Genomic DNA, 23,554 nt, shown 5'->3' on the forward strand with positions numbered 1-23,554 from the left:
CATCAAGGAGAAGTGGTGGTCCTCATTTTATACTACTAAGGAAGAAGAAGAGTGGCATTTTTTTGACAGATACATATGCAGTTCCAAGCCTGCTACATCATGATGCTGTGGTCTATCCCAGATGGGCTTGACTTCCAGATCTCTCTAACATCCACTTGGTGGTGACAGTGTCATCTGAATGTCCCCACTTTAGCTCCAGCTGCAGAGGAACCAGATGCAGCAACTGAAGAAAAGCAAGATCCTAAATCCTAAAGTCAAGAGCAGGAGATACAGCTCTTATTTTTAAAAGAACAAGGCATAAAATTGAAGGGAAGATGTTTCAGGAATGGCGGATGGAGTTATGGCTTCTTTACCACTATTTGTAATTCATAGATGCTTCATTAGGAGCCAGGGTTTTCATCACTTACTGCAACCCTCACAATTACTCCATGAAATAAGAATAATTTGATTCCCGTCTCCCTAGAAGAGAAAACTGACTCTGAGGCATTGTTAAGTTCCATGGTTCCATGCAGAGGAGGACACGCTGAGACTTAAGCCTGAGACTTAATGCTCCCATGTGTAGGGGCCGTGGTCGATTTTTACTCAGTTGTAGAGCTTTCTTCTTAAATATGCCGTGTCCTACACTTCGGTTTCTTTCCTAAAGCACATAGTAACCAGTCTGAAAACACATAGTTGATTGATAGGGATGCAATGCAGTATAATACTTGTAGTAAATTTAAACACCAGAGCAAAGGCAGTATTCAAAGAATAAATCATTAGCATCTATCATAGCTAAGTGTCCAATGCTGTGATGAAACACCATGACAAAAAGCAAGGTAAAGTGGGGAGTGTTTATTTCCCTTCTACTTCCAGGTAACAATCGATCACTGAGGGAAGTCAGGACAGGCACTCAAACAGGGCAGCAACCTGGAGTCAGGGCAGGTGCAGAGGCCACGGAGGAGTGCTGCTTGCTGGCTTGCTCTCTATCGCTTACTCGGCCTGCTTTCTTAGAGAATCCACCAGCAGCGGTGGCACCACCCGCAATGGGCTGGACCCTCCCACATCAATCACTAAATAAGAAATGCTCTACAGGCTTGCCTACAGCACAGTCTTTTGGAAACATTTTCTCAGATGACTCTAGCTTGTGTCAAAGTGACATAAAAGCTAGCTAGCCAGAACAGCACCCAAAATATGTCCTCATCTGTACTTAAGTAAGAGAAGCTTAAATTTGGTAGTTTGAATTTTACATTGCCAGAAAGAAACTATCTGGCAAGATCCCCCACACACACCCACAAAGTTGCATTGTTGCAATAATCTCTGCCATTCAGTCTTTACTTTTGCTCAACACATGGGAGGGAAGTCTTCATCCCCCCCAAACAGGCAAACCCAAATGAAGGAGGAGAAAATTAATAAACTTTAACAGGAAGAAAAGTACATGATGATTGGACACTAAAGAACTTTGGTTTGTAACCTTGTCTCCAGACAGCCCCACTAATTAGATGTGGGCCAAAACCCAAGGATCTTTATGTGACATTTCTATGGACAACACGTTGAGGAAGGAGATACATGAACTGATAAAAAGAGAGCTTGTGTAATGAATTACATGCTGGGGAGTGTGCTGGGGGTTCCAACAAAACATAAACGTTAACTGTATTGCTGAAATGGGTTTAGTAGAACCAAGCCTTGTAGATGTTCCAAAGTTACATTTGCATGGGATATTAGGACTTCTTCTGTCATGCACACTCTGTTGGTACTGACACCCCAAGTTCTAGGACACTTTCTTCTTCCTCCAATGTAGATATGTATGAGTCTGCTAAAAATTTGTTGTCATTGACACAATCTATTAGAGTCAATGACTTAAAAATCCTACCTGTCACTTAAGGGCATTTGGAGCTTTGTAAGTAGGCGTTGGGTGTCCTGGTATTGACAAAAGACCCCTTTTAGTGCAGTGCTTAGTTTTTGCTTGGTGACTTTGGAATGCTGCAAATTGCACTGAGATTAAATTCTAAGAGGGCAGTTGAAGGTTAGTTGGGTGTTTAATGAAAAAGTTAGGGAGAGGCTGACAATTCAAACAGATACGCCCAGCCATTGAGCTCATTCCTCATCATTCCTGAAGTAGCTGTTTGCACATGTCAAGGCCTTTTTCTGTTAGATCCTTACTAATTGGCCTCTCTTTTTACAGTAATCTATGTTTTCACATGAGAGTATCTCTAGGTTGAGGTTGCAAAATTCAGATAGCTCTTCCCCTGAAGGTTTAAGACAAGCTCATATTTCCAATTAACCTTAGTTGACCCCCTCCGAAGAACTAAAGGAACCAAGGCATGTCATGAAAAAAATAGATCTTATTTTTATCTTAATTATAATGGTACCATAGAAAGCATGATGGGATATATGTTTTTAAAAAACTATTTGTTCATTTTAGTTGTACAGGTATGTCCATGTGCCTGAGCATACATATACACACTGTATGAGTGAAATGCCTGCTGAGGCCAGAAGAGGGCATCAGATATCCCATAGGTGGAATCTCAGTTGTGAGCCATCAGATGTGGGTGCTGAGAAATGAACCCACATCCTCTGGAAGCTGTTAAATGTTCTTAACCTCTCAGCCATCTCTCCAAAAATCTTTTTGTTGTTGTTGTTGTTTAGATGTTTGTTCCTTTTTTTTTATTAAGAAATTTTTTTCATTCATTTTACACATCAATCAGAGATCCCCCTCTTCCTTCCTCCCGCCCCCCCAGCCTCCCCCTCCCAACCCATCCCCCACTTCCCCCTACAAGAAAGCAAGGCCTCCCATGGGGAGGCACGTCTGGTAGGGGCAAGTCAGAGTTTTTTGTTTTTTTTTTTTTCAAATACTTTTAGTTTCAGTAAAGCTTACTAGAAGTTACTGTTGCTATAGGGAAAAAGTCAGTAAAAACAGGGAATCCAGTGCAATTTGAAGCTTTGTTCACATCAGCAGATATTCAGGGGCCTCCCAGTCTGATGCCAGCCTGCTAGTTCAGCCCTCTACACACTAGTACTGTGCAGCCCTGGCCTCTATTATCCTGAGTACTTGACCTTTGACCTATTGAGTCCTACTTCCTAGTAGTCCATTTAGTTGATCCTTCATCCTCAGGCTAATCTCACTTATTACTGTCTGGGCTTCTTTTTTTTCTTTTTATCCAGTTTACACCTTCTACATATTTTATATTTATTTAAATAATTATATTATTTCTTTTATCAAACTGTAAAGGATTATAAGCAGACATGGTGATTTTGTTTTCACGGTCTGTGATATCTAGCCCAGCACTTTGCAGTGAGAGTTACATTGCATGTTCATAGAATGAACAAATAAAAGGGAGAAATTTTCTATCAGAAAGCCTTGCATTTACCAGGAAAGTTCTACGATAGGTTTAAATGTATCCCTTGCATCAGGCTGAGATCAATACTTCTAAACAAAAAAGACAATTGCATGTGAACTATTTGAAGGGATTTTTTTTTCTTCTCATGACTTTCCCAGCAGTCTGTTTCCTTGAGGCAAGTTGCTCCACCATGAGGCTACATGTGGTGGTAAACGAAGGAGTCATAGTCACCATTGTCTGCTAACTGGGCACTGAGTTCAAACTCCCTTGCATTTGAGCACACGGACTTCTCTCATCAGCAGTTGGAGGTGAGTACTGTTACTATCCACATTATTCAGATGAGGAAGTGACTTACTCTAGCTGACACAGCAGTGAGCCACAGAATCATGAGTAGGCCAAGGTTGGCCAGCTTCTCTGCTTCCTAATGCCCTCACAGCACTGACCTAAGGATGAGCACACAAGTAGGTTTTCACCAAGAGCTCCTCACCACCATGGTCAGTACAGTGTGCCAAAGAGGTTCATCAAAAATAAACAGCACCGTTGTCGTGGTAGCTTTTACTGCAATCTACTTGCAATGTTATTTTATTGACTGAAATTCAGGATAGTGTGTGTGTGTGTGTGTGTGTGTGTGTGTGTGTGTGTGTGTGTGTGTGGGCATGTGTGCGCTCATCTGGAGGCCAGAGGTCAGGGTTAGGTGGCTTCCTCAATCATTGTTCACCTTACTTTTTGAATCTGGAGCTCACTGATTCAGCTGGACTGCCTGGGCAGTGAGACCCAGGGAACCTGTATCTGCCGTCCTAGAGCTGCCAGGTTACATACAGAAGCTCCCGTGCCTGGCTTAAACAGTGAGCACTTCACTGACTGAGCCATTTCCCAACCCTCCCACACTTTTTTTTTTTTAATTGAAAAATTCAGCTGTAAATCCTTCCTTCAGGGCTGGGTGGAGGATAGCCAGCCTGAGCACCAGGTAATGTCTATTGCATTTCCAGAGTCACTGGACAGAGGTCAGATCTACTTCTCCTGGCTTTGAACACAGTGTTGTATCTACTGGAGAAAGGAGTTGGATCCAGTGTCATCTGAGGTCTGGATATGTGGGTGGAACGACATGGAAGTGTGACTTTCTGATTACCTTAAGTCACTAGGTCTAGAGATCACTAAATAGGGAGTGTTGCTTCATGATGCTGTCAGTTTCTTTGATTGCACTATCCTTTTTCAATGTCTCCTTGCAGGATGCCTGAAGGAAACACACATCTGTGACTAATCACACATTGCTGGCTTTAGTATACTAGGTAACCTTATCTCAACTTGATTAATATTCCTGAGATGGAGTGTCGAAGTAAATATGTCAAAATTAAAAGCTTACAATTAAACACAACAAAAGATAAACTGCTAACTTTCAGTGTGCCTCAAAAATCAGGATCTAAAAATTATCTTTTGAAAGAAGCATCAAATATTCATCTATTTCAAATAATGCTAAAGAAATTTAATATCAGGAATTTCAAAACAAGAGAGAGAAAGTCACCATGTAGAAGGTTCCTGTCCTCTCTGGGCTCGTTATCTTTTGTTATCTTTTAAATCTCTAAATTTGTTTAGGAGAGAGAGAGAGAAAGAGAGAGAGAGAGAGAGAGAGAGAGAGAGAGAGAGAGAGAGAGAGAGAGAGAGAGAGAGAGAGAGGCTTTATTCAGTCTTGTTTCTCATGTCCAATGTCCAACATATTACTGTATTTCAAACTAGTGAATTAATAATCTGAATAAACTATAGATTACCTGGAGGGGTGAGGACCATGCCATACTTCTACATTTATCATGTTTAGAGATCTCTCATATTGCTGCCCTTCTCAGAAACCACTCCTCAAAAAGCACACTCATGTACAGGTTTCCTCCAACTGTAGGTTACTGATGCTACACATACGTGTAACATTATGACCATCAGCATTCTCTCTTTGTTATAATTGCTTCTATTAATGTTTTTCTTCCAGACACTGACTGAAGCTGGGAAATGATGATGAGAACACCTTTATATAATAAGCAATTCTAATATATTGGTTAAGAAAATTAGTTATATTTTCATATAAAAGTAAATGAAAGAATTGAAATTGGTTTTAACAGTTTAAAGTCTCCCACTTTAGCTGAGTCTCTCCATACTGGGAGAACAATTTACTAGGAAGAGGACACATTTGGCGTTTCCTATATGGCTTCTGAATAACCCACCCCCCATCAGTTAGTAGCTGCGGAATTTAAACTCAGAGGCTTAGTTCTCTGATGGAAAGGATAATAGCACCCCTATTACAATGATAAATATTAGACATGAAATATACAACACTTATCTTCTTCCTTAACAGGATTCATATGAAACTGGTGTGTAGTTGTACACATCATCCCCATCCAGCCACGCCTACTTCATTTCCAGAAGGAATGCAAGTCTGAGTCCTCTGCAAGAGCTCAATCAGCTACTTTCCATTCCCATATTCTCAACCTCTGAGCATGAAATGTTTTCCGGTTTCTGCTAATTATCAATTAATCATTATGAGTCTCACTATGTACCTCGGGCTAGCCTCAGACTAGGTTGAACCACCATGTCTGTCTTTGCTCTTTCCTTTTATTTAAAATTTCTTTGATCTTCCAAATTCTATGTCTTCTTTCAAGGCATACAGCCACAGCTCAAATCTCTCTCTGATATAATTTCAAACATCAGAGTTTCTTTAACACAGTTGCTGAATTTAAGTTCATTATCATCTTGTTCCAGCTGCTTTTTTCTCAGTAGCACTTCTGCTGTGGTGTACATCAGAGCCAAATCCTTCCTTCTGCCTTCTAACTGGGATTGTTCCTAAAATTACTTTAAAAAATTACTACCTATTTCTAAGTCCTTTGTCTGTATAACTCTAGATACAAAATCTCAAGGATATTTTGAGGGTAATTCTGAGCCCTGTTTCTAGTGTTCCTTAAAACAAATAAGGCAAGTTAGTCAGTGGTGATGCATGCCTTTAATTCCAGCACTGGGAAGGCAGAGGCAGGAGGATCTCTGAGTTCGAGGCCAGCCTAATCTACAGAGAGAGTTCCAGGACAGCCAATGCTACACAGAGAAACACTGTCTCAAAAAAAAAAAAAAAAACAACCAAACAAACAAACAAAAAAGAATAAATGAGGCAAAATTGAGAACTTCTTTGTCATGGGAGCAGATTCTTATTTACCTGGGTATGGGGAAACTGAGGAAAACTCTAAACTCCAGTTGTTGCCATTGGTTGCAATCTCATGTGAACAGGATAACTGACAGAGAATGATGTGTAAGAAACTGAGAGGTTCTGGGAATTTGGAGGATGATATACAGGAAGCAAACTCACATCATGATTCTTACAGATGACCTCTGTCCTGGGGACAGATGTACACTAAGGACGTGGAATCTCAAATCATAATGTCTACCTTCAAATCTTCACTGTATCATTTAACCAGATAATCAAAACGTGTGGCCTTGAGCAAATTAGGTTTTCTGTATCTTCATATTCTCATCTGTAAAACTGAGGTTGTAAGTTATCTCTCTCAAAGAGTTGTCGTTGGAATAATATGTATATGATGCTCAAGGCCTTATTTCATATTATATATTGTTACTATCATGGTATGACAAGTTTATAGCTTTCATATGTATAATGATCCTATGTTTTCAAATGTTTTTGATATTTCTGAAAATATTCTCTAGGTAAAACACCCTGTCAATGATTCTACTTATCCCATAAGACTTAGATAGAAGTTAAGTATATCATTGATTGTGATACCTACAATGGTTCCAGTTGTGATTTTTTTGACTTTACAGTGGTGTGAAAGCTGGAAATTTACTAGAAACTGTAGTTTGAATGTTGGATTTTAATCTTTTCCTGCGTTAGCAATATAGGTATGATATACTGTCACAGTGCTGGGCAACAATACTCTACAATGTGATGTGTTTTAGTAATTTTTGCATATGGGTGCCCACTAAATGACCTGAGCCATCCATCAGTTTGTTATAAAATAGGTTTTGTGAGAGATTATTTTGTCCAACTCTAGGCTAGTGTATGTGTTCTGGATGTCTTTAGGGTAGCCCAGGCTAAGCTATGATTTTTAGTCAGTTAAATGTACTATATGCCTTTTTGACTTATAAACATTTTCAGCTTGTCTTAGGATCATTGGGGGTAATGATAATAACTTATAGGACATCTTTGCTGGTGTCAGGGTATCAGTCCTCTCTAAAGGATGTGAGGGGATGGCTACCTCTGTCACATCATTTCTTGGAACTGGGATGAGTTTTAGCAATATTGGGGCATGAACTCCATTTACTTTTACAACTCCATTTCCATTCAAATCAGTAAAGCTGAAACTATGAGGCAGAACAAGATCGGCAACTCATCTTTCTTGGTGATCTAATTAGTGTCCATACAGGAGAGAGAAGAATCTGGTTTTACTCATTAGGATTTAGCAACTATTAAGAGGAGTGGCTCAGGATGAGGTATGAACTCTTCCAGGAAGTCCTCTAAAGCAAACTTGGTAGGGGACGGGGAGGGCACCTGCATCATTTAAAAAAGAGTGAGATAGGACAAAGCTTTTCCTGTCCATGGGGATCCTCCTTGATCTCCCTTACCTTTGACACTCTCCTGTACTTATTGTCCTTTACATACAATTTAATCCTTAATTATATCATGTCCTGCTGTACAACTCCATGTGTATTACTCACATCTCCCCCAAGAGATTGCAGCAATTTGAGAAGACAGATCATATTTCCTTTTCTGAAAGATGACTGATGTGCCAACAAAAGCAATAAGCTCAATACCCATATTATATATTAAGAAAAACTTAGATTGCTTAGTTGGTTGTTTTTGAAAACTAGTTCATTAGACAGTGTCTAAAAACTGGTTCCCTACCTAATGTCACACTTGAAAGTATTCAATAGATGAATTAAAGACCTAATATTAAATATAAAATTCATAGAAGAAAAATACAGTAAGATGTTTTTATGATTAACAAAGAGGAAAGGACTATCAAAGAACTTTCAAAACAGTTGCAAGGCTGAAAAAATTTGTATGATTGCATAGATTTTCATTTCACCAACAATACAAATAGAAGAAAAAGGATGTGATATCTATAAAAATATATATAATGTAAGCAAACAACAAAAATAAAAACATAGGCAAAAAATATGTACAGAGGATTTGTAGAAAGAAAAACTCCAAAAGAAATGAGGTTACAAATTTATTCGTGATTTGAAAAGTGCACATTAAATCATGCATAAGTAAGACTGCTACTTTATGCCTATTAGGTTAGCAAATAATGCCAAGAAAAGAAAAAGTAATTGCAAATTATATGAAGTGGACTATATGTTTGTGTACTCCTGTAATAGTTTAAATATCAAATGTCTTCAAAACAGACTTGTGTTTTAAAAGCGTTCTACCTAGTAGATAGCACTATTTGGTAGGATATGGACCCTTTAGCAAGTGAGGTATAACCAGGCAAAATAAGTCTCTAGGGGCAGGCAATTGAAAGCTATGTGGAGCCCCAGTTTCTATGGAAACTCTTTTCTCCTTTCTGGTCTACTGTGCCATGACAGCTATCTACTCATTGTTTGTCTCCAGTGTGGTGCTGTTTGAGGAGGCTGTGGAGCCCTCAGGAAATGGAGCCTACCTGGGGCAGGCAGGCTATTTGAAAGTTGTACCCAGGCCGTGGTTATAATGCTTTCTATCTTCTTGCCTACTGTGATGTGAAAACGTAACCTGTGTCACACATTACCCCAGCTCTGGTGTTCTGCTCAAATGCACGGGACCAACCAACTATGGACTGAGATAAAATAAATATTTCTTCCCTTAAGTTATGTCTGTCAGGTGTTTTGGTTCTTATTCATGAAAAGTAATAAATAATTATCCCTTCATATTTTGAGGAAAATTTTCTATGACCAAGAAGTAGGTTTTTACCAGTTGCCAAGTCTACTAGGATCTTGATATCAAACTCCTGAACTTCCAAATCTGTTTGAAATAAAAGCTTGTTGTTTAAATTACTCTGTCTATGGTGTTTTTGTTATTAAAACAAGAACAGAGTAAGACAATGGATGTTGGGAAAGATGTGCAGACATATGAATCAATCTGTACTGCAGATGAGACTGCACACGGACTCAGCCACTCGGAAGAGTAGTTCTTACCAGTGAGTGAAATTATGCCTCATGAGCCAGGAATTCTGCTTCCAGAAATACTCTTCTATATTGATAACAGGATAAGGAGCGTATGTTTTAGGGTGTTTCCTACAATGACTGGCCAAAGCAAGGGTAGTATATGGCAGATCCAAACTATTGCTGGGAAGTTAATAGCAATGAATTCAACACCCAGTCAGCAGCATGGGGAGGTAGTTCATTCAAAATGATCTGCATAAAAAGAGGATGGAACGAAATTGATTTATAGCACAAAAGGCAAGTTTAAAGTATGCTCACAGGAACAAAATGTGCTTCTTCAAGAATGATTCCAAACAACAACAAACACTCATGAAACAGAATGGTGACATGTAAAGGAAGGAATAAAGGACATTAAATATGTAGCAGGCCCCAGGGCTCCATAGCTTAGTTAAGTACCTATCCCATAAATACATAGTGACAATCACAAAAGGCTCTAAATATGCCTGTGAGAATAATATGTCAGTATTTAACTCGATTTCTGTCCCTGACCCTTGAAAATACACTCTCAAATTCAGTTTCTATTACATTCATATCTCCAAATTTTGCTTTTTTATTTAATATTTAAAAATAAAAGGTAATAAAATGAGATATAGCAAAAAGTGACACATCAGAATCGGACAAAACAAACAGCAGGAAAAGAAACCAAAAGAAGGGGCAAGAGTCAGAGACTCACTCATTTTCACACTCAGAAATCCCATAAAAACACTAAGTTGGAAGTCATAATAGAGATGCAGAGGACCTGGTGCAGAGCCATGCAGGCCCTGTGCATGATGCTGAGAGTTCATATGTTGTTCATTTATTTTAAGATCTGTTGCAATTCTATCTATTTAATTCAGTAAGGGTAGATTTTATTAGTTGTTATGTATTTAAACAATAACAACAATATTGAATGTAGACTAAGTAAGACAAGTTTTAAGTTAAGTTTAAGACAAGTTTAAGAATAGTAATAAGTAATAACATTTTTATCATTCAAAGAATTTATTTTTTCAAGTAACACACACATCACAAAGTTTTATGGAGTCAATGATGTAAGAGGAAATGGAAGATATTGGGACACACACACACACACACACACACACACACACACACACACTTGCCTCATTCTCATTCTGAGATTCCTCAAGAGTTTATTGCAAATGTCATTATCCAAAATACTCTGAATATAAAAGGATGGGAGAGCATACATCAATCTATAAACATGAATTATATGTTGGTACATGAGGAAGAAGGATAACTTAATGTTAATGGAGAATACACATTAGAAACGTGATCTATAGCATTATTGCAACCATGATGTAGTTGAGCATGTTGCATTCAGGAATATGGTGACATGAAAAAATGACAATGGATTGGAGAAAGAAAACGTTTTAAGGAAAAAAGTCTTGACTAAAATATGAAATACAATCGTATTTCATACACATTTCAACATATGTGGAATTTATTAATTTCACATATTTCAAATATAATTATTTATTCCCCTTTAAGTGACTTCACTTTCGTGTTTTCTTCAGATGAGTTAATCTGAGCTGTTTTTGAGTGAGGATTCATGGACATTCATAACACAACTTTAAAAAACTAAATAAGCATTTCCCTTCTGGAGGGCCTCCTGGACTTCAGCTTTACCAAAACTGTTAGCACTAACTATAAATATTATGTAGTAAATCTGGGCCTCTTGCCTTTAATAACACATTTACCAGGTAAGATTGATATTTTCGTTATCTTTTTATATCTATTTTATTTTTTATTTATTTATTTATTTATTTATTTATTTATTTGGTTATTTTGAGACAGGGTTTCTCTGAGTAGCTTTGCGCCTTTCCTGGAACTCACTTGGTAGCCCAGGCTGGCCTTGAACTCACAGAGATCCGCCTGCCTCTGCCTCCCTAGTGCTGGGATTATCTATTTTAAAAACTGTGTAAAGTGGCCTTACAAGAAAGTATGTTGTCATCAAAAACTAGTTCCAGAGTGGTTAGACTTTTTCTTTTAGGGAAACCCAGAGAAATTAGAAAAACAATTAGGCTAGATACCTTCACATACAATCCTTTGTCTTAAAGGAGATATTTGAGTCAGAATCCCCATTTGTTAGGCATATTCCCTCACCTCAACTCTACCTATACATCCCATGAAATACAGGATAAACAGGTCTGAGGTGGAGGGCTAGAAAGCCACAAAATGATGTTGATGTGGGTGGTTTGAAAATTATGATTTTGAGAAATAAAATAAATGGCCTACAAAATTCAAATTTATCTGACTTACCAAATTTTCATTCACCTCCTGTAAGTCCTTCAGTTCATTTGAGCTCTTTCGTCCTGAATTGCTAATGGCTTGAATATCTGAAATTGTAATGGTCCCTTGATAATATTCCATTTTCTGGCCTGTGATGATAATGAAAAGTAGAAAATACATAATCTATGAAGACTTCAGGATCCAAGATCTAACTATAATGGGCCTGAAATGAAGTCTTAAATATATCACCAAGCTTCTTTCTATTGAGTTTAATAAAAATATAATAAATTAACAGAGTTTTATATTAATAATAGTAGCTGACATTTGTTGAATCTTTACTATGTGCAGAATGCTGTTCACATGTATCATTTGATCATAATTCCAGTTTCCTGAGATTGGCATCACTTCTCTTTCATAAAGGAGGAAAGTGAGACACAGTAGCATTAAATAGCTTGATGTTTGTTATACAGCTATTAGGTGGCCTTTTCGAAAGTTTCAATCTTACAGTGTGGCTCTAGAACTTGGATGCTCATTGTTATGTTTTCCTGTGCTTTGTTGAGGTGTAAACCATCCATGAGTACAGGTAAGTGGGCATTCTCACAGACTTTTACTTGTGGTGAAAGATCCAAGTACGGTGAAGGAGATCACAAGCAGAAAAGCCGTCCGAGATTGCAACAGTTTGTAGCAGAGGCGTCAGTCAGCTCATGGGCTGGTCATCAGGAATGAAAAGAAAAGAGATCGGAGCCTGTTTTCAAACAGTACTCCCATAGTTAAAGATGCTTTTGTACAGTTAAATGAACTGACTCATGGGTAGATCTTTTGTCATTGGTGTAAACCGCTATTGGGGTTTCAGTATAAGACTCTGAATATGGTAGGATGTCATTTGCATCTCCTAAAAGAGGTGTCACCCCTCACCAAGTATTTAAAGATGGCATCAGATACAACCGTTCAAGTAAGCAGCTTTAGCTACTCATGTTTATCACACACATTCATCATCTGAGTGTGCCATTGTGGAGACTTGTCAAAAACGCAAATGGTTTATACTTAGCCAAGAAAGATGTAACACAGAGAGAATTTTAAAATGCATTACTTGCATTAATATAAACATGTTAGACAATAAACACAAAATTATTAAATACAGTTTTGGGAAGAGTAATTTTTTTTAAGAGTAAGTGATAATATTGAGTCATACTTTATCTGCAGTTTTAAAATTCATTATTTCATTACACATGCTTTTTTCCTAGAAATTCTACTGGGCAGAGAACAATGGCTAAAAGTAAAAGAACCAATTTTGATAGCACATTTATTATAGTCTTTCATCTTGATATGCAGCAAATGATAAGATTTGCAGAGTCTTACTGTTAGTAGCCCACAGAAAGTAACTATTTTTGGTATTGTATGTAAATTCTAAAAAATTGTACCTCATCAAGTGAGAAGCTTGTACACTTTGATGAACACTGTATCATAAGCACCCAGAAAAGTATTTGCATTAATAGTGGTACAATAATAATTTGTTGATGAAATGACAGAATAAGCTTTAAAATATTCTGAGTGGGGAGAGTCCCGGGTGAAAGTATGGATCTCCTTTACAGATATGCAAATCATGCTGTCCTGTGTGGGAAAGTGAAATTACCAGTTCTTCCTACCAGAGACTAAGACGTGAGCCAGAAGTCCAATGGTCACTGCCACCATCATCAGGGAGAGCACTGTGAGAAGGGCAATTATCCATGGTTTCAGATCTCTGCTCTGGGTGCCACATCCTGCCACTCTGAACAAAGGAAGGCTATCGTTACTCTTACGTGGGAGTAGTTACAAGTTTTCTGGTTGTGATTGGATAAATTCACATGGCTACATGGTTCCTTACAGCAAGAGGCCATTTTTTTTTTTTCAATTTCGGTTAAGGCTATCTTCATCCTGGGAGGAGCTGCTGAAAAGATTAGACCTAGGAATCCTGTTCTTGCCCTGGTTTCTGCTTCTAATGCCATTTGGTGGCACCACTGTGATGCCAAACTGTTGTCAGCAGAGGTTCCAATGTCCTACATGCTGGCAAAAGCCCACCCCTTTCCGGTGCTCTTTTGTGTCTTATCAGTCTATCTAAGTTTCATAAACTTTTTTTTTTAAGATTTATTTATTTGTATGTGCATTGGTGTTTAGCCTGCATGTATGTCTGTGCGAGCTTGTCGTATCCCCTGGAACTGTTGTGAGCTGCCATGTGGGTGCTGGGAATTGAATCTGGGTCCTCTGGAAGAGCAGTGAGTGCTCTTAACCACCCCCGAGCCCTTTTTTTTTTTTTTTTTTTTTTTTTTGGTTTTTCGAGACAGGGTTTCTCTGTGTAGCTTTCCGCCTTTCCTGGATCTCGCGCTGTAGACCAGGCTGGCCTCGAACTCACAGAGATCCGCCTGCCTCTGCCTCCCGAGTGCTGGGATTAAAGGCGTGCGCCACCACAGCCCGGCTATTCACCCTTTTTAACTAGTGTGAAATCTTAAACAAGGAAAATTAGAAAAGTGTAAAAAATTTTGTTCATCTTATAATTTTATCAATCACATTCTTGTCATTCATTCATTTTACTTCTGCATTAATAATGTGAATTAAGACATTATGACCTTTCACCAAACCATTTCTATAAACAGGCTATTTTCAATATCACATTAGCTTTCCTAACATTAATATTGCTCTAATATCTTCTAATAGTCAGTTGACCCTCAAATAACTTTTTATCTTCATAGTATTTACAGTTGTTTTACACAGGCCAGGATACAATCCTGTTTTAAACAGGTCCATGCAGAGTTTGTGGTAACTATGGCTTTTAAGTTTCTTTTAGTCAGAAACAACCATGCTTCCTTTGAAGTTTGGATGCCCTTGTTGAAGAGATCAAACTAAAAGTCTTTAAATAGTTCTGCCTTCTGTTCTTGTCTGATGCTTCCTTGAGGTATCAGTCAGCTTGCTTTTCTAACTTCCTTTTAAAAAGGATTTACATTTTAAAGCCTTAATTAGGTTTGGGTTAAATTAATTTTACACAAATACTTTACATATGATAATGTGAGCTTTATACTTCATTAAAATAAGAGTAGAGAAAATTGTCACAGTTTGGGATGAAAAGCTGCCTTTCTTCTATTAACTTTTGATGAGCAAATATGTTCATTGTATTTTATCACGCAATTATATGAGTGTGGAACTCCTTAATGGGCTGCACTAAGTTAGGTCATCTTTTACTACTAAAACCTGATGAGGACCCTGAGACAGAATAAAATTTTATAGACTGATAAGCCACAAGCAGGTTAAACCAAGCTTGCATATGAATTACAAGAGCCTAGTGAGAGGTCATCAGGCCCTCTAACTCTAGTGATCCATCTCAACAGTTTTTCACTATACTAGTCATGTTTGCCAGCTTTGTTAGTTTATCATTTCATATTTATATATTGATGACAATATTTCCCCTGGAGCCAAATATATTCTTCATATTTCCTTCACAGAATATACTGAAATGTTTTATTCAAAGTGAAGTTTCAGCATATAGTGATTATTTATTTTTTGGAATATAAAACAATTTTTGTAAGTTAATGTTAAGGTAAAAAGTATAATAGTTGAGGTCTAAATAATAAATACAAAGACAGATTTCAGATGGATTTGCCAGTGTAGATGGGAAAAGCACACAAGATCTCAACCTACACGAAGAACTATAGGCAACTGAGAAAAGCTAGAAGAAGGAGAGGTGGTCCTCCTTAGGGAAGAGCGTGGCATGCCAACCGGTTGTCCAGTGCCCAACAGTCAACTCTGAAAGCATAAATACAAATAACATTACACGGACCAAGCAGGCTATATTTAGAATATACATGAATAAATGTATACACATGCATATATGCATGCAGTAACAATAAATGAAAGAAGAGGCTATGGATTTGCTGGAGAGTGGGAAGGGGGTATATGAAAGGGTTTGGAGGGAGAAAATGGAATGGAGTAAAACTGTAATTACATTACAATCTCAAAGATTAAAAGAATACATTTATCCTATAAGCCTGAGAGGCATGAATTCTGTGTATAGAGAATACAGACCATGCGGACAATGGTTGATTAAAAATAACCCAGAGTTGGCTGAAGAAAGGCTGTATGTTCTCTGACTGATGCAATCTATCACACTCAATTATAAGAGCAAGCAGATGCTCCGCCAGATGAGGTACTGTTTCACCTTCTAATTGCCCTGATGCTTAAATTCAAAATGAAAGAAATCTTAGTATAATTTAGCCACACTCCGAAAGAAGACACCTGTGTTCAGAGACATCAAGTGATTTCTCTCACATAACAGAAGTTGGTGATTTCTCAAACTAAGGTCTTTTGACTTCTAGAACACAAATTCTTGGTGGCAGACTCCCTTTCAGTTAGTAACATTTTGGATTCTTAAATGTGCTTAGAGCTTATGTGTTTATCTATTCATTTATATATGAGGTAGCTTCTCTATGGCTGCCTTGGAAGAGTTTCCTGGCCAAGAAAATGGGACTTCGGGTCAGCTTCCTGAGACTGTGTTCTGTCTCAGTTGGGTCCCTTTCATGGACTCTTGTTAGTGTGCCCAAACAAAAGTTGTCCAAAGAAAGAAAGGCTTAACTTAAGAATATGTTCAAAATGCCAAGAGGTGGTGGTGCACGCCTTTAATCCCAGTACTTGGGATGCAGAGGCAGGTGGATCTCTGTGAGTTCAAGTCCAGTCTGGTCTACAGAGTGAGTTCCAGGACAGGCTCTAAAGCTACACAGAGAAATCCTGTCTCAAAAAACAGTGACAACAACAAAAAGAATATGTCCAAGCTTTCAAATCTATCCATTTCCTTATCATACAACAACAGTTCCTCTGAATAGAACAGATAGAGGAAGGCAATGGTGAAAAACCATACCCCTACTGCTCAGGTATTTACACAGGGAAAAAGAGCGGTTCAACTTCACTGTATGCTGCTAAAGTGCCATATGAGTTGCATCTTCAAACCCCACTGAGGAGCTGTGAGCATCTGGGGGAGAATGGGTAACAACAAACTACAGTGAGAACTTTCACTGGAAGTGTTATATTTGGGGGGCTACTGGAGGTGACTGAGTGGTTAAAAGTGCATGCCGCTCTTGCAGAGAACCCGAATTCAGTGCCCAGCACCCATGCCTGGCAGAACACAGCTGCCTGTGACTCCAGTCTCACAGGGATTCAATACCTCTGGCCTCTGTGTGCACTTACACTCACATTCGCACACCCATGCATAATAAAATGAAATGTAATGTGTCTTAGAGATGCTTCAGGGACCGTAGTCCCCGTACAACTTTGAGTAACACAAGCTACACAGCAAGCCCTAAGTTATAGCTACTGCTACTTAATCTTACGTAAATAAACACTTCATTTAAGACCAACTTTTATGGATATAAACATGCAATGCATGAAGGCAAAAAACACACCATTACCTTCCCATTCTGCACAGGCTCAATTAGTCATCTGCTTAAGATGACTTCAGATTAGCAAAGAAACACTTAGTAAAGCTGTTTGGACTCTAGCCTGTCTGTAAATGGGTGCACCATTTTGTTATACACTGTTTCCCTTGTGCTGTCAAAACAAACACAGGTGTATTCATTTTCTATCCCGGGGTAACTAATTACCACAAATTAGCAGCTCAAAGCAATACCTAGTGCTCTATGTGGCTTGTCTGGCTTCTCTGCTCATGTTCTCTCTCTCTCAACTTAAATATGATGTATTTGGGTTGCTTATTTTTATTGTAATTTTTGAGATTATATTTTAATTACATTTTTTTTTCTCCCCTTTCCTCCCTCCAAACCCTCCCATATGCCTCTCCCCTCTCTCTTTTAAAGTTATGGCCTCTTTTTTCACTAATTATTATTACATGCCTATATGTATAGCTATATACAAATATTCCTAAACATAAGAAGTTCAGTCTCTATAATATTATATGTATGTTTTCAGGGCTGACCATTTGGCCCTGGACAACCCTCTTTTGGCCTCTTATGACTGAGATTGAGGTTTCGGTTAGGGCTGCTTTCATTGTCTGTGGTTTTTGAACCATTTCCAAGTTCACCAGAGTAGCAGAGCTCAATTTCTTACCGCTGAACTGAGGTCAAAGTAAAGCCCAGTTCTTTCTTAAGGTATTATTGGATTAGACCTCCAAGAATAATATCCCATTTAAAAAAATCAATTTCCTGGGGACATCATTACATCGGTAAAATCCCCTCACTGCATCTAGATAGGTATTTGATTCGTATTCCTTCTCCTGGAGAAGGAACGTGTACAAGAGAGGGTGGGGATGTTGCTGGTCATTTCAGAATTTGGCCCCACTACAAAGAAAAATATTGTGACTTTAATGAGAATGAATACTTGCACTATCTGGGGGGGAGCACGTGTGAACGAAACTCTAAGCCTGGTCTTGGAGAACTGTTCCATGAGAAGGGAATTCTAAAATGGGTATTGAATAAAAAGAACAGGAGGGAATGTTTTATTCCAGTAATGTTTTTAGACACACAGAGTAAACTCTTAGAAATTAAAATGAGGAAAGAGCTAGAACTAATCCCTGGTCATGCCGTAATTGGCACTTTGCATTCTTTTGGGGACCAGGAAAGTATAAATGATCCTTATTCTGAACTGCACAACCTATAATCTCCATGAAACCCAGTTCGTCACATCCATTACCTTCATTAGTCAGTTTTGAGAAGGGTGTGTTCATGGCTTGTTTTCCTTTTTAGATGCTGTCAAAGAAATATGGTACTAATTCAATAATGTGACTTTGCTTCTAAATCTTGCAGGTTGAAAAGACACAGAGAGCTAGAGAGTATGCAGTTCCTTAGTATCTTCATATGTGTGAATTCAAAGATTACTTAAGCAAAAGGACATGCTGAGCCTTGTGTCCCATAGGGATCTTCTTTTCCCTAGGAAGACCTTGCCTGACAGGCAACCTGTCCTTTATTGTTTTGTCTATAGGCCTCAGAGCTTTCATCCTTTGGAATTATTTTCCTGCTTTCCCTAAGAAGGTGCATGTTATTGCTATGCAAATGTCTTAGGGTTACTATTGCTGTGATGATACACCATGACCAAAAGCAAGTTGGAGAGGAAAGAGTTTATTTGGCTTTCACTTCTGCATCACTGTTCATCATAGAAGGAGTTCAGGACAGGAACCCAGACAAGGCAGGAACCTGGAGGCAGGAGCTAATGCAGAGGCTGTGAAGGAGTTACAGTTTACTGGCTTACTGGCTTGCTCCCCATGGCTTGCTGACCCTGCTTCTTATAGAACTCAAGACAACCAGCCCAGGGGTGGCACTACCTACAATGGTCTGGGCCCCCTTCCCTACCAATCACTAATTGAGAAAATGTCCCTCAGGCTTGCCTATAGCCCAATCTAATGGAGACATTTTCTCAACTGAGGCCCCCTCCTCTCAGAAGACTCTAATTTCTGTCAAGCTGACATAAAACTAGCCAGCACGAAATGTGTATACATAAGATTGCCATGCAACTGTCTATTTACACCTTGGTTGTGTCCCTACAGATTTTCATGAAACCTCTTTTTTAACTTCATTTTATATTATATGATGTAAAAAGAGATTTTGCCCAGTTTCTCATTCCACAAGTCTACTTATTAATGTAAGTAAACAAAGGTAACAAATATATTTTTAAGGAGCCAACACCAGGGACTGAGGAGATGGTTTGGTGGATTGGAATGCTTAGTGCTCATTCAGAGGAGCTGGGTTCAGCTCCCAGCACCCACATGGTGACTTACAGCAACCCATAACCCCAGTTCCATTGAATCCAGCTCACTCATGACTTCCACAGACCCCTCTCCCTTTCCCTTGCCTGGGAACTTTCATTTGTGGAAAATTCTTACAGAATCTAAAAATTTCCCTTTGAGCATTTGCTGCAAGAAGTCCTCAGCCATTCACTACAGGGAAAAAAGCAAAGAACATTTTGTGGTGACTTTGACATAGAACTGTCTACTGATTAATCTTTAAATATCTTTTAGAATCACCATTTAATACAAAAAATATAGATATACCAGCTATTACTTGAAATTATACTTTATAGGGTTAATATATTACCACATGTGACCTAAAAATCACTCTTGTCACTAGAATCACTTGTAGTACTTTTGTAGACAGAAACAACTTATTAAGTTCATATATCTTGAGTCTTCAGCTAGGACCTCATTTATTTTAGAAAAATATATTCCTATTTCTAATGGATGGTGCACAGTTGTGTGTGTGTGCAAGGCCTATGTCGTGATATTTCAATATATGTATACAATGGGCAATGATCAAATCAAGGTTGCTGCATATCTATCACTAGGTGTTTATCATTTTTTTGGCTAGGGATTTTCAAAATCTCCTCCACTAAGCATTTTTGGAATACTCAATTAATTATTACCCTTAATTGTTTTCCTAGCAATAGAATATTAGAAGTGATTCCTTCTTCGCAATTGTGTAATGGTATCTGTTAGGTGTTTTCCCTGCATTTGGCTTCTATGAACCAGAACACTTCTTTTGGGAAAGCAAATTGTTCTTTAAGAGGCTGGTTTTTACTTGTTAAGAAAGTTTTCCAGATGGCACAAATGGATGATTCATGAGATTTGGGCAGCGTGGAAATAAAGGCTTTCTTGAAATGAGGTAGGGACTGTTTTACTGGACAAAAGTTTTATCAGTCTTTGCTGTGCTGGCATCTCGAATTTGAGTTTGACTTTGCACTTTCACCCTTGCTATTGGCCTTAAATGTGTGTGTGCACGTGTGTGTGTGCACGTGTGTGTGTGTGTGTGTGTGTGTGTGTGCATGTGTGTGCTTTCCAAAAATAATTATTCCCTTCAGCCCCCACTTCAAAGAGATTTTGTAATAATGGCAGTGATGATTTGAGAGACAGAAGGCTAAGAGGAAGGATGCAAAGGGAAATGCAATGAACACACACTTTTCTATGCAGCTAAGTGATACCTTCAGATTTTAATTTGTGTGTGTGCATGTGTGTGCATGCTCATGTATAGGTGCAGAAGCCAGGAATTTGGTGTTCTCTGCTACTATATGTCTTATAACTTTGAGTCAAAACTTTTCATTGAACCTTGAGCTAGACTGGTGACAAGCCCCTGGAATCCTCCTGTCTCCACTGCATCCTCCCATGCTGGGTAACAGGTGGGCATGACTATACTTAGGTTTTTTTTTTTTTTTATGAGTTCTGAGGATTTTTACTTACATCCTCATGCTTGTGATGCAAGTGTTCTTACATTTCCACAGCTCACAGTTTAATTTCTCATAGCTTATGTAGACATATATCTTCTCCAAAATTAAAAGATCAGGAGGGCAGTAAATAACTCATGCACAACACTGGGACACTTCTTAAGCATGTTCCCAAGTAGGAAGAAGAGGGGATGCTTCTCATAATCAAATACTATTTGGTAATGAAAATAAAAACAATTTGGGAAATTTTGAAAAGGATCTTTTTTTTCTGAGCTTTTAGTGGTTTCAAATGAAGAGAGTAAAAATGGGAAGCATGTCCACAGTTTTCTACATGACTTGGCCATTGCCACACTCACAGTGCATCACACACCACTTACTGGAAATGAAAATTTTCCATGCCTACTTCTCATCAACTTCTGTTCCACTGCTTCTTGGATCCTCTCGCTTCTTAGAAGGAGCAGAAGACATGGTTGTGCACGCGTTCTCACCCGTGTGAGGTGTCTTCAATGACAGGAGAAACTGAGAGACCTATCTTCTTGTATTTCTGTCTTATCTACCTCCCAGAGCTGGTGGCCAGCCAGGAGGGCAAGGCAAGAAGGAGAAAACTATGTAAAATATCACTGTGTGTTGAGAACAAAGGACATTTTCCGTGGGGAAAGACAATGGAATTCAGGCTGAGCTAAGTTCAGGGAACTGAGAAGGAAATAGGGAATGCGGGAGAGACTTCAGCACCTCAGCTGTTTGCCCTGGTCCCAGGGATGCAGATCGGAAACCAAAACCAGCTTTTAAGGGGGCTTAGCTGTGAGAAGCTTCACATTGTCAGAGGAGGATGTGAGCTGAAGGCTGCTGTGAACAAGTTTTCTCCACCCCAATAGTGTCCTCCATGCAGTAAGTAACATACGGATGTGGCCATTATCGGCCAATTTGTTGTTATTATTATAATTACACACAATATAAATCAGCCATTCTGGAAAAAAGAGTATTTTATTATGAGGATATTGCAAGGAATTTTGGTACCACAAGCATTTGGGGTTTTTAATCATCTTGGAGTCGCACCAAAGACGTTTACACAAGTAGACATCAGAAAGAACCTAGGGCCTAATCAATGACAAGAAAACTTGCTACTGAGGTTCAATTGACACAATAAATTCATGGTAGTATTTAAAATGTGTACTATTAATAGGACAATAAAAGATTAAATAAACAGGCAAAACAAAGCTTATTATACTATGTTCTATGTTCCCCCAAAGATAGGTAGTACTTAATGCTCCTATGTAGTGTATGTATGTGTTTATGTGTATGCATGTGAGCATTTAGTCTTGACACATTTTTCAGTTTCTTCCATTAAAGTAAGTAATGAGTTTGTTGGATTGGCGGTTGAGATTCAAGCTGGAATGATCATCCATCTACTAAGAATGATTTCTATTTATGTAAACGCCTGTGTCACAGCATCCTTCAACACAAATCTATCCTAAAAATTACCTCTAAAAGTTAACCAGCTATAGCAATATATTCTAGTCTTCACTTTTGGGTTTTTATTTATCTATTACCTTTCTCACTCAGTTATACATCTACTTATCCACTTGTATCTATTTTCTGCAAGTTTTTCTTGAGACCTTATTGTGTTTTAAACACCATGCTGAGTTTGGGGGAGTAAGGATGACTATGACATAGGCTCTAAGTTCAAGGAAACCATGTTACAACCCTTTCTGTGACTGTTGAGACAAAGTCTCTTGTGTTGACCAGGCTGACTATAAACATACACATTCCACCTGCCTCAGTTTTCTAGATGCTGACATTATAGGAATACGCCACTGCACACAGCTTCATGGTACAACTTTTAAGACCTATGAGATTAAAAATAATATAGTACTGCAAACTTTTTTCTGTAAATATTTAAACTAGCAAAAAAAATTCATTTCATTAACAAATATGAAAGTTCTCTAATTCTTAGAAATGTTCTCTGATTTTCCTTCTGCGTGATATAGCCCAAGCATTTTATATGGACATATTGACTTACTGTTTAAGGTAAGCCGGATCCTCTGGATAAGTGAGACAGTTGATTAGCTTGAATTGTTTAGGAGGCCCCCAGACAATGGAACCAGGACCTGTCCTTGGTGCATGAGCCGGCTTTCTGGAGCCTTGGGCCTATGCTGAGACACTTTGCTCAACCTTGGTGTAGGGAGGAGGGGACTGGACCTGCCTCAACTCAATCTACCAAGCTGGGCTGACTTCCCAGGGGAGACCTTGCCCTGGAGGAGGTGGGAATGGGGGGTGGATTGGGAGGGGAGGCTGGGGGTGGGAGGAGGGAGGACAGGGGAATCTGTGGCTGATACATAAAATTAAATTAATTATAAAATAAAACTATTTTTAAAAAAGAAAAAAGAAATGCTTGCTTTCAGTGTGTGGTGTGACTTGTGTTTTGAGGTTTCCACAACCTTGTCAGCTTCAGTTCCCTTACCCTGTGTTAAGTAGCGATAATTAACCTTACCCATAGGTGGGAAGGCACAGAGTGAGCAAATGAAGGTCTCTAGCATATACTGAGTCCTATTCTGGTCTGGAGTTTTCATTTAGGGTTTCAATCTTTTTAGGGTGGAACAACCTTTTCACAAGGGTCACGTATCAGATATCCTGCATATCAGATATTT

The 23,554-nt window shown here is 38.6% G+C and overlaps 1 protein-coding gene across 1 annotated transcript in view; it reads right to left on the reverse strand.

The window, feature by feature from the left end:
• Nucleotides 1-21,374, reverse strand: part of Tmprss11a (transmembrane serine protease 11A) — a 45,105-nt gene extending 23,731 nt beyond the window's left edge. Inside the window, exons 1-3 of the mRNA XM_052735820.1 lie at nt 21,310-21,374; nt 13,373-13,494; nt 11,757-11,833 (exon numbers count right to left, since the gene is read on the reverse strand). Of these exons, the coding sequence (XP_052591780.1) occupies nt 11,757-11,833; nt 13,373-13,494; nt 21,310-21,374 (264 nt within the window). The remainder of the gene's footprint in view (nt 1-11,756; nt 11,834-13,372; nt 13,495-21,309) is intronic.
• Between the last annotated feature and the right edge of the window lie 2,180 nt (nt 21,375-23,554).

The sequence above is a fragment of the Peromyscus californicus genome, unplaced genomic scaffold, assembly GCF_007827085.1.
Source record: "Peromyscus californicus insignis strain IS unplaced genomic scaffold, ASM782708v3 Scaffold_13__1_contigs__length_99412109, whole genome shotgun sequence".
NCBI classification, from domain to species: domain Eukaryota; kingdom Metazoa; phylum Chordata; class Mammalia; order Rodentia; family Cricetidae; genus Peromyscus; species Peromyscus californicus.